The sequence below is a fragment of the Natator depressus genome, chromosome 13 (assembly GCF_965152275.1).
Source record: "Natator depressus isolate rNatDep1 chromosome 13, rNatDep2.hap1, whole genome shotgun sequence".
Classification (NCBI taxonomy): Eukaryota; Metazoa; Chordata; order Testudines; family Cheloniidae; genus Natator; species Natator depressus.
Window position 1 is genome coordinate 32,025,933 of NC_134246.1, and position 14,135 is coordinate 32,040,067.

Consider the following 14,135-nt stretch of genomic DNA (forward strand, 5'->3'; position numbering starts at 1 on the left):
TTCATAGATATTAAGGTCAGAAGGGACCATTATGATCATCTAGTCTGACCTCCTGCACAATGCAGGCCACAGAATCTCACCCACCCACTCCTGCGATAAACCTCACCTATGTCTGAGCTATTGAAGTCCTCAAATCGTGGTTTAAAGACTTCAAGGAGCAGAGAATCCTCCAGCAAGTGACCTGTGCCCCATGCTAGAGAGGAAGGCGAAAAACCTCCAGGGACTCTTCCAATCTGCCCTGGAGGAAAATTCCTTCCCGACCCCAAATATGGCGATCAGATGAACCCTGAGCATATGGGCAAGATTCACCAGCCAGATACCCAAAAAAGAATTCTCTGTAGTAGCTCAGATCCCACCCCATCTAACATCCCATCACAGGCCATTGGGCCTATTTACCATTAATATTTAAAGATCAATTAATTGCCAAAATCATGTTATCCCATCATACCATCTCCTCCATAAACTTACTGAGTTTAATCTTGAGGCCAGAGAGGTCTTTTGCCCCCACTGCTTCCCTTGGAAGGCTATTCCAGAACTTCACTCCTCTGATGGTTAGAAACCTTCGTCTAATTTCAAGTCTAAACTTCCTGATGGCCAGTTTATATCCATTTGTTCTTGTGTCCACATTGGTACTGAGCTTAAATAATTCCTCTCCCTCTCCAGTATTTATCCCTCTGATATATTTATAGAGAGCAATCATATCTCCCCTCAACCTTCTTTTGGTTAGGCTAAACAAGCCAAGCTCCTTGAGTCTCCTTTCATAAGACAGGTTTTCCATTCCTCGGATCATCCTAGTAGCCCTTCTCTGTACCTGTTCCAGTTTGAATTCATCCTTCTTAAACATGGGAGACCAGAACTGCACACAGTATTCCACGTGAGGTCTCACCAGTGCCTTGTATAATGGTACTAACACCTCCTTATCTCTACTGGAAACACCTCGCCTGATGCATCCCAAGACCGCATTAGCTTTTTTCATGGCCATATCACATTGGCGGCTCATAGTCATCCTGCGATCAACCAATACTCCAAGGTCCTTCTCCTCCTCCGTTACTCCTAATTGATGCGTCCCCAGCTTATAACTAAAATTCTTATTAATCCCTAAATGCATGACCTTACACTTCTCACTATTAACTTTCATCCTATTACTATTACTACAGTTTACAAGGTCATCCAGATCCTCCTGTATGATATCCCAGTCCTTCTCTAAATTGGCAATACCTCCCAGCTTTGTATCATCCACAAACTTTATTAGCACACTCCCACTTTTTGTGCTGAGGTCAGTAATAAAAAAATTAAATAAGACTGGTCCCAAAACCGATCCCTGAGGAACTCCACTGGTAATCTCCCTCCAGCCTGACAGTTCACCTTTCAGTATGACCTGCTGTAGTCTCCCTTTTAACCAATTCCTTATCCACCTTTCAATTTTCATATTGATCCCCACCTTTTCCAATTTAACTAATAATTCCCCATGTGGCACCGTATCAAACGCCTTACTGAAATCTAGGTAAATTAGATCCACTGTGTTTCCTTTGTCTAAAAAATCTGTTACTTTCTCAAAGAAGGAGATCAGGTTGGTTTGTCACGATCTACCTTTTGTAAAACCATGTTGTATTTTGTCCCATTTACCATTGATCTCAATGTCCTTAACTACTTTCTCCTTCAAAATTTTTTCCAAGACCTTGCATACTACAGATGTCAAACTAACAGGCCTGTAGTTAGCCTGATCACTTTTTTTCCCTTTCGTAAAAATAGGAACTATGTTAGTAATTTTCCAGTCATACGGTACAACCCCTGAGTTTACAGATTCATTAAAAATTCTTGCTAATGGGCTTGCAATTTCATGTGCCAATTCCTTTAATATTCTTGGATGAAGATTATCTGGGCCCCCCAATTTAGTCCCATTAAGCTGTTCGAGTTTCGCTTCTACCTCAGATATGGTAATATCTACCTCCATATCCTCATTCCCATTTGTCATGCTACCATTATCCCTAAGATCCTCATTAGCCTTATTAAAGACTGAGGCAAAGTATTTGTTTAGGTATTGGGCCATGCCTAAATTATTCTTAACCTCCACTCCATCCTCAGTGTTTAGCGGTCCCACTTCTTCTTTCTTTGTTTTCTTCTTAATTATATGGCTATAGAACCTTTTACTATTGGTTTTAATTCCCTTTGCAAGGTCCAACTCTACTTGACTTTTAGCCTCTCTTACTTTATCCCTACATGTTCTGACCTCAATAAGGTAGCTTTCCTTGCTGATCCCTCCCATCTTCCACTCCCTGTATACTTTCTGCTTTTTCTTAATCACCTCTCTGAGATGCTTGCTCATCCAGCTTGCTCTACAACTCCTGCCTATGAATTTTTCCCCCTTTCTTGGGATGCAGTCTTTCAATAGCTTCTGCAGCTTTGACTTAAAGTAATCCCAGGCCTCCTCTGCCTTTAGATCCATAAGTTCTTCAGTCCAATCCACTTCCCTAACTAATTTCCTTAATTTTTGAAAGTCAGCCCTTTTGAAATCAAAAACCCTTATTTAACCACAAAGCAAGCTCTCAGCACTTGCTCTTTACCCTCCACTGACAGCATTCCAGCTCCTGATTTACCTTCTGGCTTCATGCCTTAGAAGGGGGCAGACATTCCGACGCTCAAATCTGTTCCTGTTTTCTGACATCTTCCTCTATAAGGAGGATAAGGAAGAAATAGATACCTACCTTTCTGTAACTGTTCTTCAAAATGTGTTGCACATGTCTATGCCACTGTAGGTGATGCCTCATGCACAGATGTCAGAGATTTTTTTCCCCCTCGGTGGTACCTGTGGCTTGAGTGCCCTCTGTCACTTTGCGCTGCTGTGTACTGGTATAAGAGCATGGAGCTGCCCCCAACTCCCCTCAGTTCCTTCATACTGGTCTGACTCTGATACAGAGTGGGAGGAGGTGGGTTGTGGAACTGACATGTGCAACACATCTTGAAGAACAACACTTACAGAAAGAAAAAGGAAAAGGAGGACTTGTGGCACCTTAGAGACTAACCAGTTTATTTGAGCATGAGCTTTCGTGAGCTACAGCTCACTTCATCGGATGCATAGCATATCGTGGAAACTGCAGAAGACATTATATACACACAGAGACCATGAAACAAAACTTCCTCCCACCCCACTGTCCTGCTGCTAACAGCTTATCTAAAGTGATCATCAAGTGATCATCAAGGAAGGCCATTTCCAGCACAAATCAAGGTTTTCTCACTCTTCCCCCCCCCCCACACACACACAGACACACATACAAACTCACTCTCCTGCTGGTAATAGCCCATCCCTCTTTGAAACCTCTCTTTATAATGCGCATGATAATCAAGGTGGGTCATTTCCAGCACTAATCCAGGTTTTCTCACCCCCCCCCCACACACCCCCTCCAAAAACCACACACACAAACTCACTCTCCTGCTGGCAATAGCTCATCTTACAATGTGCACAGCAATAATCCAAGTTTAACCAGAACGTCTTGGGGGGGGGGGGGTGTTTGTAGGAAAAAAACAAGGGGAGATAGGCTACCTTGCATAATGACTTAGCCACTCCCAGTCTCTATTCAAGCCCAAATTAATAGTATCCAATTTGCAAATGAATTCCAATTCAGCAGTTTCTCGCTGGAGTCTGGATTTGAAGTTTTTTTGCTTTAAGATAGCGACCCTCATGTCTGTGATTGCGTGACCAGAGAGATTGAAGTGTTCTCCGACTGGTTTATGAATTGTCCGGCTATGTAGACTCACTCCTCAGGCCCTACGCTACCAGCACTCCCAGCTACCTTCGAGACACCACTGACTTCCTGAGGAAACTACAATCCATTGGTGATCTTCCTGATAACACCATCCTGGTCACTATGGATGTAGAAGCCCTCTACACCAACATTCCACACAAAGATGGACTACAAGCCATCAAGAACACTATCCCCGATAATGTCACGGCTAACCTGGTGGCTGAACTTTGTGACTTTGTCCTTACCCATAACTATTTTACATTTGGGGACAATGTATACCTTCAGATCAGCGGCACTGCTATGGGTACCCGCATGGCCCCACAGTATGCCAATATTTTTATGGCTGATTTAGAACAACGCTTCCTCAGCTCTCGTCCCCTAACGCCCCTACTTTACTTGCGCTATATTGATGACATCTTCATCATCTGGACCCATGGAAAAGAAGCCCTTGAGGAATTCCACCATGATTTCAACAATTTCCATCCCACCATCAACCTCAGCCTGGTCCAGTCCACACATGAGATCCACTTCCTGGACACTACAGTGCTAATAAACGATGGTCACATCAACACCACCCTATACCGGAAACCTACTGACCGCTATTCCTACCTACATGCCTCCAGCTTTCACCCTGACCACACCACACGATCCATCGTCTACAGCCAAGCTCTGCGATACAACCGCATTTGCTCCAACCCCTCAGACAGAGACAAACACCTACAAGATCTCTATCAAGCATTCTTACAACTACAATACCCACCTGCGGAAGTGAAGAAACAGATTGATAGAGCCAGAAGAGTTCCCAGAAGTCACCTACTACAGGACAGGCCTAACAAAGAAAATAACAGAACGCCACTAGCCGTCACCTTCAGCCCCCAACTAAAACCCCTCCAACGCATTATTAAGGATCTACAACCTATCCTGAAGGATGACCCAACACTCTCACAAATCTTGGGAGAAAGGCCAGTCCTTGCCTACAGACAGCCCCCCAACCTGAAGCGAATACTCACCAACAACCACATACCACACAACAGAACCACTAACCCAGGAACCTATCCTTGCAACAAAGCCCGTTGCCAACTGTGCCCACATATCTATACAGGGAACACCATCACAGGGCCTAACAACATCAGCCACACTATCAGAGGCTCGTTCACCTGCACATCCACCAATGTGATATATGCCATCATGTGCCAGCAATGCCCCTCTGCCATGTACATTGGTCAAACTGGACAGTCTCTACGTAAAAGAATAAATGGACACAAATCAGATGTTAAGAATTATAACATTCATAAACCAGTCGGAGAACACTTCAATCTCTCTGGTCACGCAATCACAGACATGAGGGTCGCTATCTTAAAGCAAAAAAGCCTATCTCCCCTTGTTTTTTTCCTACAAACCCCCCCCCCCCAAGACGTTCTGGTTAAACTTGGATTATTGCTGTGCACATTGTAAGATGAGCTATTGCCAGCAGGAGAGTGAGTTTGTGTGTGTGGTTTTTGGAGGGGGTGTGTGTGTGTGTGTGGGGGGGGGGGTGGTGAGAAAACCTGGATTAGTGCTGGAAATGACCCACCTTGATTATCATGCGCATTATAAAGAGAGGTTTCAAAGAGGGATGGGCTATTACCAGCAGGAGAGTGAGTTTGTATGTGTGTCTGTGTGTGTGTGTGTGGGGGGGGGAAGAGTGAGAAAACCTTGATTTGTGCTGGAAATGGCCTTCCTTGATGATCACTTGATGATCACTTTAGATAAGCTGTTAGCAGCAGGAGAGTGGGGTGGGAGGAAGTTTTGTTTCATGGTCTCTGTGTGTATATAATGTCTTCTGCAGTTTCCACGATATGCTATGCATCCGATGAAGTGAGCTGTAGCTCACGAAAGCTCATGCTCAAATAAACTGGTTAGTCTCTAAGGTGCCACAAGTACTCCTTTTCCTTTTTCTTTTTACGAATACAGACTAACACGGCTGTTACTCTGAAACTTACAGAAAGGTAGGTAACAGTTTCTTCTTCTTTGAGTGATTGCACATGTCAGTTCCACTGTAGGTGACACAAACAGCAATGGAGAGGGTTCAGAGTCTATCTGAACAGTGACTGTAAGACCACCCATCTGAAACTGGAATCATCTCTGGACCGACGGGAAATGGAGTAACGAGAAGGGAAGGTGTAGTCTGATGACAAAGTCACTGCTTTACAAATGTCAATAATGGGTACTTGAACCAGGAAAGTTGCAGAAGCTGCTTGTGTTCTGTCTAGCAGAATGCACCTTTACTCGAGATAGTGGGGTTGTGTTAGTCAGTTGATAACATAATGGATGGAGGAAGAGATCCAGGAGGAAATTCTCTGAGAGGAAACTGGACTGCCCTGAATTCTGTCAGCTACTGCCACAAAAAGTTGTGTAGAGGATCTGAACACTCTAGTACGCTCCAGATAGAAAGCTAGAGCCCTTCTCACATCCAATGCCTCTGGTGATGGGGTTTTGGAAAAATGTGGGCAAATAGATAGCTTGGTTAACGTGAAACCTAGAGACTACTTTTGTAAGAAACTTTGGGTGAGTCCAGAGATAAACTTTATCCTTATAAAAAACTGTATGGGGGGTGGGTTCTAGTCTCAGAGCTCTCAACTCACCAATCCTTCTGGCTGAGGTGATCGCTATTAGAAATGCCAACTTCATGGAGACGTAGAGGAGAGAGCAAGTTGTGAAAGGGTCCCATCAGAATTTCCAGGACTAAATTGAGATCCCAAGGAGGGAAGGGGTCTCGTACTTGAGGGTATAATCTGGCCAAGCCCTTCAGCTGTACCGAATCACTTTACCTGTAAGGGGTTAAGTAGCTCAAATCACCTAAAGAAGGACCAATGAGGAAAGAAGATACTTTCAAATCTGGCGGTGGGGAGGGTGGCGGGGGGAGGTTTTGTTTGTGGCTCTCTTTGTTTGTTCCCTTTCTGGACGGAGAGAGAGACCTGGCAGCTACAACATCTCCTGAAAACATACCTAAAATGAACCATCTAAAATTATAAAAATTGTAAATCAGGCAAGGAAATGTGTTAGGTTATCTTTTCTTGTGGCTTGTGAATTTTCCCTCTGCTAAAAAGGTAGTTTAATCCTGTTTTTGTAACTGTGAAGCTGGGTCCAGAGGGGAGTCCTCTGTGTTTTACATCTTTTTATTAGCCTGTAAAGGTACCTTCCATCCTGATTTTGCAGGTGTCATTCTTTTACTTTTTTCTGTATAATAAAGTTCTTTTTTTAAGAACCTGATTGATTTTAGTGTCCTAATGATAAAAGGTTTTGTCTGTGCTCACATTGCTAACCAATTGGTTGGTATATTATTCTCAAGCATCCTCAGGAAAGGGGGTGAAGGGGGATATTTTCATAGAATATCAGGGCTGGAAGGGACCTCAGGAGGTCATCTAGTCCAACCCCCTGCTCAAAGCAGGACCAATCCCCAACTTTTGCCCCAGATCCCTAAATGGCCCCCTCTAGGATTGAGCTCACAACCCTGGGCTTAGCAAGCCAATGCTTAAACCACTGAGCTATCCCTCCCCCTGACCATTTTGGGGGGGATAGGGACTCCATGTGACCCTTCCCTGAATTTTTGTATAAATCACTTGGTGGTGGCAGCAATACCGTCCAAGGACAAGGAAAGGAGTTTGTGCCTTGGAGAAGTTTTAACCTACACTGGCAAAATATAAGCTTAGGGGGTTTTTCATGCGGGTCCCCACATCTGTATCCCAGAGTTCAGAGTGGGGAGGGAACCCTGACAGCCTCCATGACAAACATGGAGCCTTAAACATAAGCAGTTCAGGAAAGATTTCCCCCACTCCCTACTCTGTGCTGCACAATTGCCCAGCTGTGGAAATTTCATCTTCCTTTGCAGTATCAACTATGCATCAAACTTTCATGGGCAATTGCCTGATCTGGTTTGGTAAATCCTGATTTCCTATGCAAAAGAGAAGATATTTTATCACCTTCAAGAGGCCTCTTACTTCTGCCTAGACACCTGTGTTATGGGAAACTTCACCAGTCAGAAGACAAAAGATGTCTGCTGTTTAAATGAACAAGTTTCCCTCCCAAACCTTTACCTCTTGCCTGGCATTTTCAGCCCTAGCTCGCTCCTCTTCTTTCTGAGATTGCATAGTAGCAGCCTCCTGCCTCAGCTCCAACAGCTTCTTCTCATAAGCACCTTCTGCCTCTGCTCTCTCTTGGGCTGAGAGCTCCGACACCTCTTTCAGCTCTGCGCGGTGCCATTCCTGCTCACTCTTCTAACAATCAGAAAAAGAGCCATTAGGTCCTTCAGATTTAGGCCACCTCCTCATATCACAGCTTGCTGATGTGGCACCAGCCAAAGGACCAGGTCAGATTTCCCTCCACCAACATGAAGCATCAGCAGCATACACATTACTGGCAGTGCTGTGGGTAGGGATAGAAGCACTTATTTTCCAAGGGGACTCCTAGTGACCTTGGAGGGGAAATAGCACGCCACCTCCCCTCCACCTACTGAGCCTCCCTCCTGTGAGGATTCTCTCCCTCTGTTCCTGTAGGATTTTCCACATTACCATCCCCAGCATTTGCTTCTACCCTTATTTCCTATTATCCCAGAGCTTAATTCAACATTTTTATTAATGCACAATAAGTGTAAACTGCATACAGAATGAGGAGACCCCCCCCCCATGACTCAGGCTGGGCCAGACAGTCTGGAGCTACTCCATGGCCTTCCTCAGCCAAAGTCCAGCAGGAAAGGAGCAGGCTTTCTGTAGCTCTTCTCAGGCTTCTCCTGACTTCTGAATTATTACACCCACTGGGCAACCCGCTGCAATGTGCCAGAGCCTCAGGTGGCTGTTTCATATCAATCTGTGAGCCTGGGCAGAATTTCAACCCCTGGCTGTCAGGCCTTGCATGGGGTTCACCCACCCCTTCTGAACATAGTTGATTGCAGAGCCAGTCCCAGGGCCATCCTGAACTTGGGGTTGGATGTGGTGCCCCATGGCAGGTCACATAATAGCAGCAGCTGGGAAGAGCCTGAGAAAGGAGCCTTTGCACACCTGCAGCAGCCACTTTCAACCACTGCTGCCTGGCCCCAAGCAAGGAGTTGAGGAGGAAGGGTACTCATGCCTATCACCAGCCAGCCACTGTCACTGGCTATGTGCTCCCTATGCTGTCGACCAGAGGAGTGACTTAATCAGGCATCCCCAACTAGCCACTGTATGCAGCATGTTACCAGTAGCAAACCATAAAGCAACAGTAGCCACAAACAGCATGCATGAAATCCCTCTTCACATATACCAATTACTGACTAATTTCAGGTAACTGAGCCACTGGGAACAGTCACCATCTGTTTGTGGGTGCAGGGGCTGTGTAAAGAGTTTTATGTGTCCAGTTCATCCTGCCCTACTGTGCCTGGGTGTCTACACTGAGCAATTTCTCCTTCCAATGCCCAATCCTGATCCCACACAGCATTGCTCCTCAAGCACTGGATAAATAAACTGCAATACAAAAAATAAACAAACTTTATTTGATCACATGACAAGTCACATTAGGACAGGCTTAAGGTGAGACAATAAACTCTCTCCAAGGTACTGAGGTACAGCTTTACTTACATCTCCCCTGTGTGTAACTGGGTTGGTTATTTCTAGGGCCCAACCAAATTTACAGCTATGAAAAACGCGTCACGGACCACGAAATCTGATCTCCGCTGTGAAATCTGGTCTTTTCTGCACTACAGCTCTATGCCATACAGATTTCACAGGGCAGACTGGCTGTGTTTCTCAAACTGGGGGTCCCGATCCAAAAGGAGGTTGCAGGATGGGGGGATTACAAGGTTATTGTAGCGGGATCGTGGTATTGCCACCCTAACTTCTGCGCTGCTTTCAGAGCTGGGTGTCTGGGAAGCAGTGGCTGCTGGCCAGGCTCCCAGCTCTGAAGGCAGCACTGTCAGCAGCAGCACAGAAGTAAGGGTGGTAATGGGTGGTCGGAGAGTGACGGCTGCTGGCTGAGGGCCCAGCTCTGAAGGCAGCAGCACAGAAGTAAGGGTGACAATACCACACCATCCTTACTTCTATGCTGCTGCTGGCGGTGGCGCTGCCTTCAGAGTAGGGCTCCCGGCCAGCAGATGCCGCTCTCCAGCCACCCAACTTTGAAGGCAATACTGCCGCCAGCAGAGGCAAGGGTGGCAATACCACGACTCCCCTGTAATAACCTTGCAATGCCCCCACTACCCCCTTTTGGGCCAGGACCCCTACAGTTAGAACACCGTGAAATTTCAGATTTAAATATCTGAAATCATAAAATTTATGATTTTTAAAATCCCATGACCATGAAATTGACCAAAATGGACTGTGAATTTGGTAGGACCTAGTTATTTCCTTTCTCTGAGCACGTCTGTATTGCAGAGTTAACTCGGGAGACCAGTACCTGCGTTGGCCTAATTCAGGTGTGAGCAGTCACACTGCAGAGCCATATGAGACTTGCTGTGTCCACAGTGGTGCTGCACTCACCCATGTGAGATGCTCAGATTTCTGGCAGCACATCCTATGGTTCTCTGCGCTGCACCTCGCTGAACTGCTCTAATTCTTTCCCAGTGAATTGTGGGAGAACCTGACAATCCCGGGCACACTGGGAGAATTGTGGGAAGACACTAGAGGACTATCTGCACTTGAGAAGTTTAGCCTGTGTCCTCACTGTAAAGTGGATATGTTACCAACCTGAGTCAAAGTGACACCCGGGCTTAAGCCTACAACCCAGGACGGGTCAGCCAGACCAGGCAGTAAGCACTATCAAGCTTGGGTGAGAAGTCTGAGTTTTCAGCTAGGAGGTGGGTTAGGGACAACATGTGAGTAAGAGCCTGGGTTAACTCAGCAGTTCAGCACTTTGTCGGAACTTCATGCTTTTGTTTCCTGTTGCCCTCAGTCTAATCTCTTCAGGACCCATTGAAGCTCAGCTTTGACACCATTGTGTTTCTTCCCCCTCCGCTGTGGTATTGTCAGCAAATTGTTCACAATTATATTCCCCTTGAACACTCAACAAAGAATGAGACTTGATAACAAACTTCACCTCCAGGGCAATAGCCCAAACAAGCAAAGGCATGAGAGGGAGCTCTACTTGAAGAGCAACAAGAGACTGTCTTGTTTCACTTGATTGACTCTATGATGCAAGCAGCCCAGGATCCACATGGACCGGCACAGGTCTGCAAACCAAACTTTAGGAACACCATCATCACACACAGCTGTACACGCAGCCATGCAGTGCACTATTGGTGGATTGACAAACCCATATTAAACAGCAACTTTAGTTTACAGCTGGTAAATTATTCATAACATTTATTCCACAAACATCACCCTCTTCTGCTTGAGGAGCATCTGCAAACAGGTTAAAGTTTTCCCAGATTTGTTCATTATTTCATGAACGTTGTGTGCATACACATCATAGTCTATGGATTGCTTAAAAATGGCCCACTGCAAATATCTGCTGTAGAGGATATACTTCTATTTTTCCTCTATAGAATGGATTATGTAACAAAGGATTTTCAAAACTGCCTGAGGGATCTGGATGCCCAATTCCTATTAGAAATTAACAGGCATTGACACTCTTATTCTTACTGTACTTAGTAGCCTTCTATTTTTTGTCACCACCACAGTCATGATCACAAAGTAACTGTATGAACATAGCCATGTATTGGCAGAAAGTCTGTACATGAAGCACATGCACCTCAAAGGGACAAAACAAAGCTTTAGAGCGTTGGAGTGTCCTAGCTGTCTTGCAGTGAAGTGGAATCCAGCATACAAGGTTTTGTTAGTAAATCATACAAGGCTGCAGTAGCAAACATTGTACATGGATGGTCAGTACAGTGTCTGAGGAGAGCAATAAACATTCATGAAAACATTAAAATGGGTCCAGGGGCTTAACCATTAAAACCCACTGGCTTTGCCCTTTGATGATGGCCATCCTACCACCTACCAGCTCTTGCAGGAGCTTGTTCATTTCCTCCTCGTACGCAGCTTGCCGAAGGCTAAGGGTATCTTGATATTGCTGCTCTGTCCGTGAGAGCTGCTGTGCCATATCCTCCCGCTCCTGCTCCATTGTGGACCTCTCTGTTTCCAGCTCACAACGAAGGCACTTCACTTCTCCTGCAGAAGAGGAGACATGGCAAGAGTCTGAACCCCTCTCACTTCCTTGAGCTATTAAGGGCTCAGCTGCACCATGCCAGAGCCTTCTCTGTCCCAGACAGGGAGAGGGCCATGTCCATCTCTCACTCCCCAGTGGCCCCTTTGCCCCATCCACGGAAGGGACATCTCTGGTGGGCTGTGCTTCTCAGCCTCTTACCTTGTATCACCTCTTTGGCCTGGGTGACTGTTTGAACGTTGATTTCCAGCTGACCCCTCGTGACCTCCAGCTGAGACACCTGCTGCTGAGCGTCGAACAGGCTGGATTCTAAGATTTCCTTTGCTGATCTACAGGATACAAATACAGAGCAATAATGAGTCTCTTGTACTTGCAGTGTAGCTGTAGTCATGTCAGTCCCCAGATATTAGAGAGACACGGTGGATGAGATAATATCTTTTATTGGACCAACTTCTGTTGGTGAGAGAGACAAGCTTTTGAACTTACACTGACCTATTCTTCAGGTCTTGGATTCTGTACACAGAGTGTCACAGCTATATATATGGTGGGACACATTGTTTATCATAAGTAGTTAACACATATTTCAAGGGACCAGTCTAGGTAAAGTAAAGTTAACGGGCCACCTCCATGCAGTCCATTTCCATGCTGATGAGAATCTGAGGATTTTCTGGACAAACGTCAGGATATGCTTCTACAGGTGCAAAGCTCTAAAGATTTAGAGCAGGTTGCACAGCGGAGCCAAGAGGCCAGTGAAGAAGCTTGGCAACATGTGACCTCCAGAAGAAGAAGGGGGAATGTCCGGGTTCCAGCAACGCAGACACAGGTAACTAACCGCTTTCATGTTCTCTCCACAGGTACCATTGCGGAGAGTGGACCAGACGATACGTCTGGGGGGAGAAAGCAGAAGGAGACTCCGCTGGTTGGAAGGCATGAGATGCGATGTCCTGAGGTTGGGGGTTCCACGACCACCACTCCCAAGAGAAGGAGGCGGGTGGTGGTGGTCGGGGACTCTCTCCTCCGGGGGACTGAGTCATCTATCTGCCGCCCTGACCGGGAAAACCGAGAAGTCTGCTGCTTGCCAGGGGCTAAGGTTCGCGATGTGACGGAGAGACTGCCGAGACTCATCAAGCCCTCGGATCGCTACCCCTTCCTGCTTCTCCACGTGGGCACCAATGATACTGCCAAGAATGACCTTGAGCGGATCACTGCGGACTACGTGGCTCTGGGAAGAAGGATAAAGGAGTTTGAGGCGCAAGTGGTGTTCTCGTCCATCCTCCCCGTGGAAGGAAAAGGCCAGGGCAGGGACCGTCGAATCGTGGAAGTCAACGAATGGCTACGCAGGTGGTGTCGGAGAGAAGGCTTTGGATTCTTTGACCATGGGATGGTGTTCCATGAAGGAGGAGTGCTGGGCAGAGACGGGCTCCATCTTACGAAGAGAGGGAAGAGCATCTTTGTGAGCAGGCTGGTTAACCTAGTAAGGAGGGCTTTAAACTAGGTTCACCGGGGGAAGGAGACCAAAGCCCTGAGGTAAGTGGGAAAACGGGATACCGGGAGGAAGGACAGGCAGGAACGTCTGTGAGGGGAGGGCTCCTGCCTCATACTGAGAATGAGGGGCGATCAGCAGGTTCTCTCAAGTGCTTATATACGAATGCACAAAGCCTTGGAAACAAGCAGGGAGAACTGGAGGTCCTGGTGATGTCAGGGAATTATGACGTGATTGGAATAACAGAGACTTGGTGGGATAACTCACATGACTGGAGTACTGTCATGGATGGTTATAAACTGTTCAGGAAGGACAGGCAGGGCAGAAAAGGTGGGGGAGTAGCACTGTATGTAAGGGAGCAGTATGACTGCTCAGAGCTCCGGTACGAAACTGCAGAAAAACCTGAGTGTCTCTGGATTAAGTTTAGAAGTGTGAGCAACAAGAGTGATGTAGTGGTGGAAGTCTGCTATAGACCACCGGATCAGGGGGATGAGGTGGATGAGGCTTTCTTCCGGCAACTCGCAGAAGCTACAAGATCGCACGCCCTGGTTCTCATGGGTGACTTTAATTTTCCTGATATTTGCTGGGAGAGCAATACAGCGGTGCATAGACAATCCAGGAAGTTTTTGGAAAGCGTAGGGGACAATTTCCTGGTGCAAGTGCTAGACGAGCCAACTGGGGGGGAGCTTTTCTTGACCTCCGGCTCACAAACAGGGAAGAATTAGTGGGGGAAGCAAAAGTGGATGGGAATCTGGGAGGCAGTGACCATGAGATGGTCGAGTTCAGGATCCTGACAC

The 14,135-nt window shown here is 46.5% G+C and overlaps 1 protein-coding gene across 11 annotated transcripts in view; it reads right to left on the minus strand.

Moving 5' to 3' along the window:
- The window catches only part of CEP250 (centrosomal protein 250), a 297,988-nt gene that overhangs the window by 205,342 nt on the left and 78,511 nt on the right, over positions 1–14,135 (minus strand). For 10 of the 11 annotated variants that reach the window (XM_074970437.1, XM_074970436.1, XM_074970429.1 and 7 more), the window contains exons 17-19: positions 12,057–12,184; positions 11,691–11,860; positions 7,820–7,999 (exon numbers count right to left, since the gene is read on the minus strand). In XM_074970437.1, coding sequence (XP_074826538.1) covers positions 7,820–7,999; positions 11,691–11,860; positions 12,057–12,184 — 478 coding nt within the window. The remainder of the gene's footprint in view (positions 1–7,819; positions 8,000–11,690; positions 11,861–12,056; positions 12,185–14,135) is intronic. The other variant, XM_074970431.1, reaches the window with a different exon arrangement.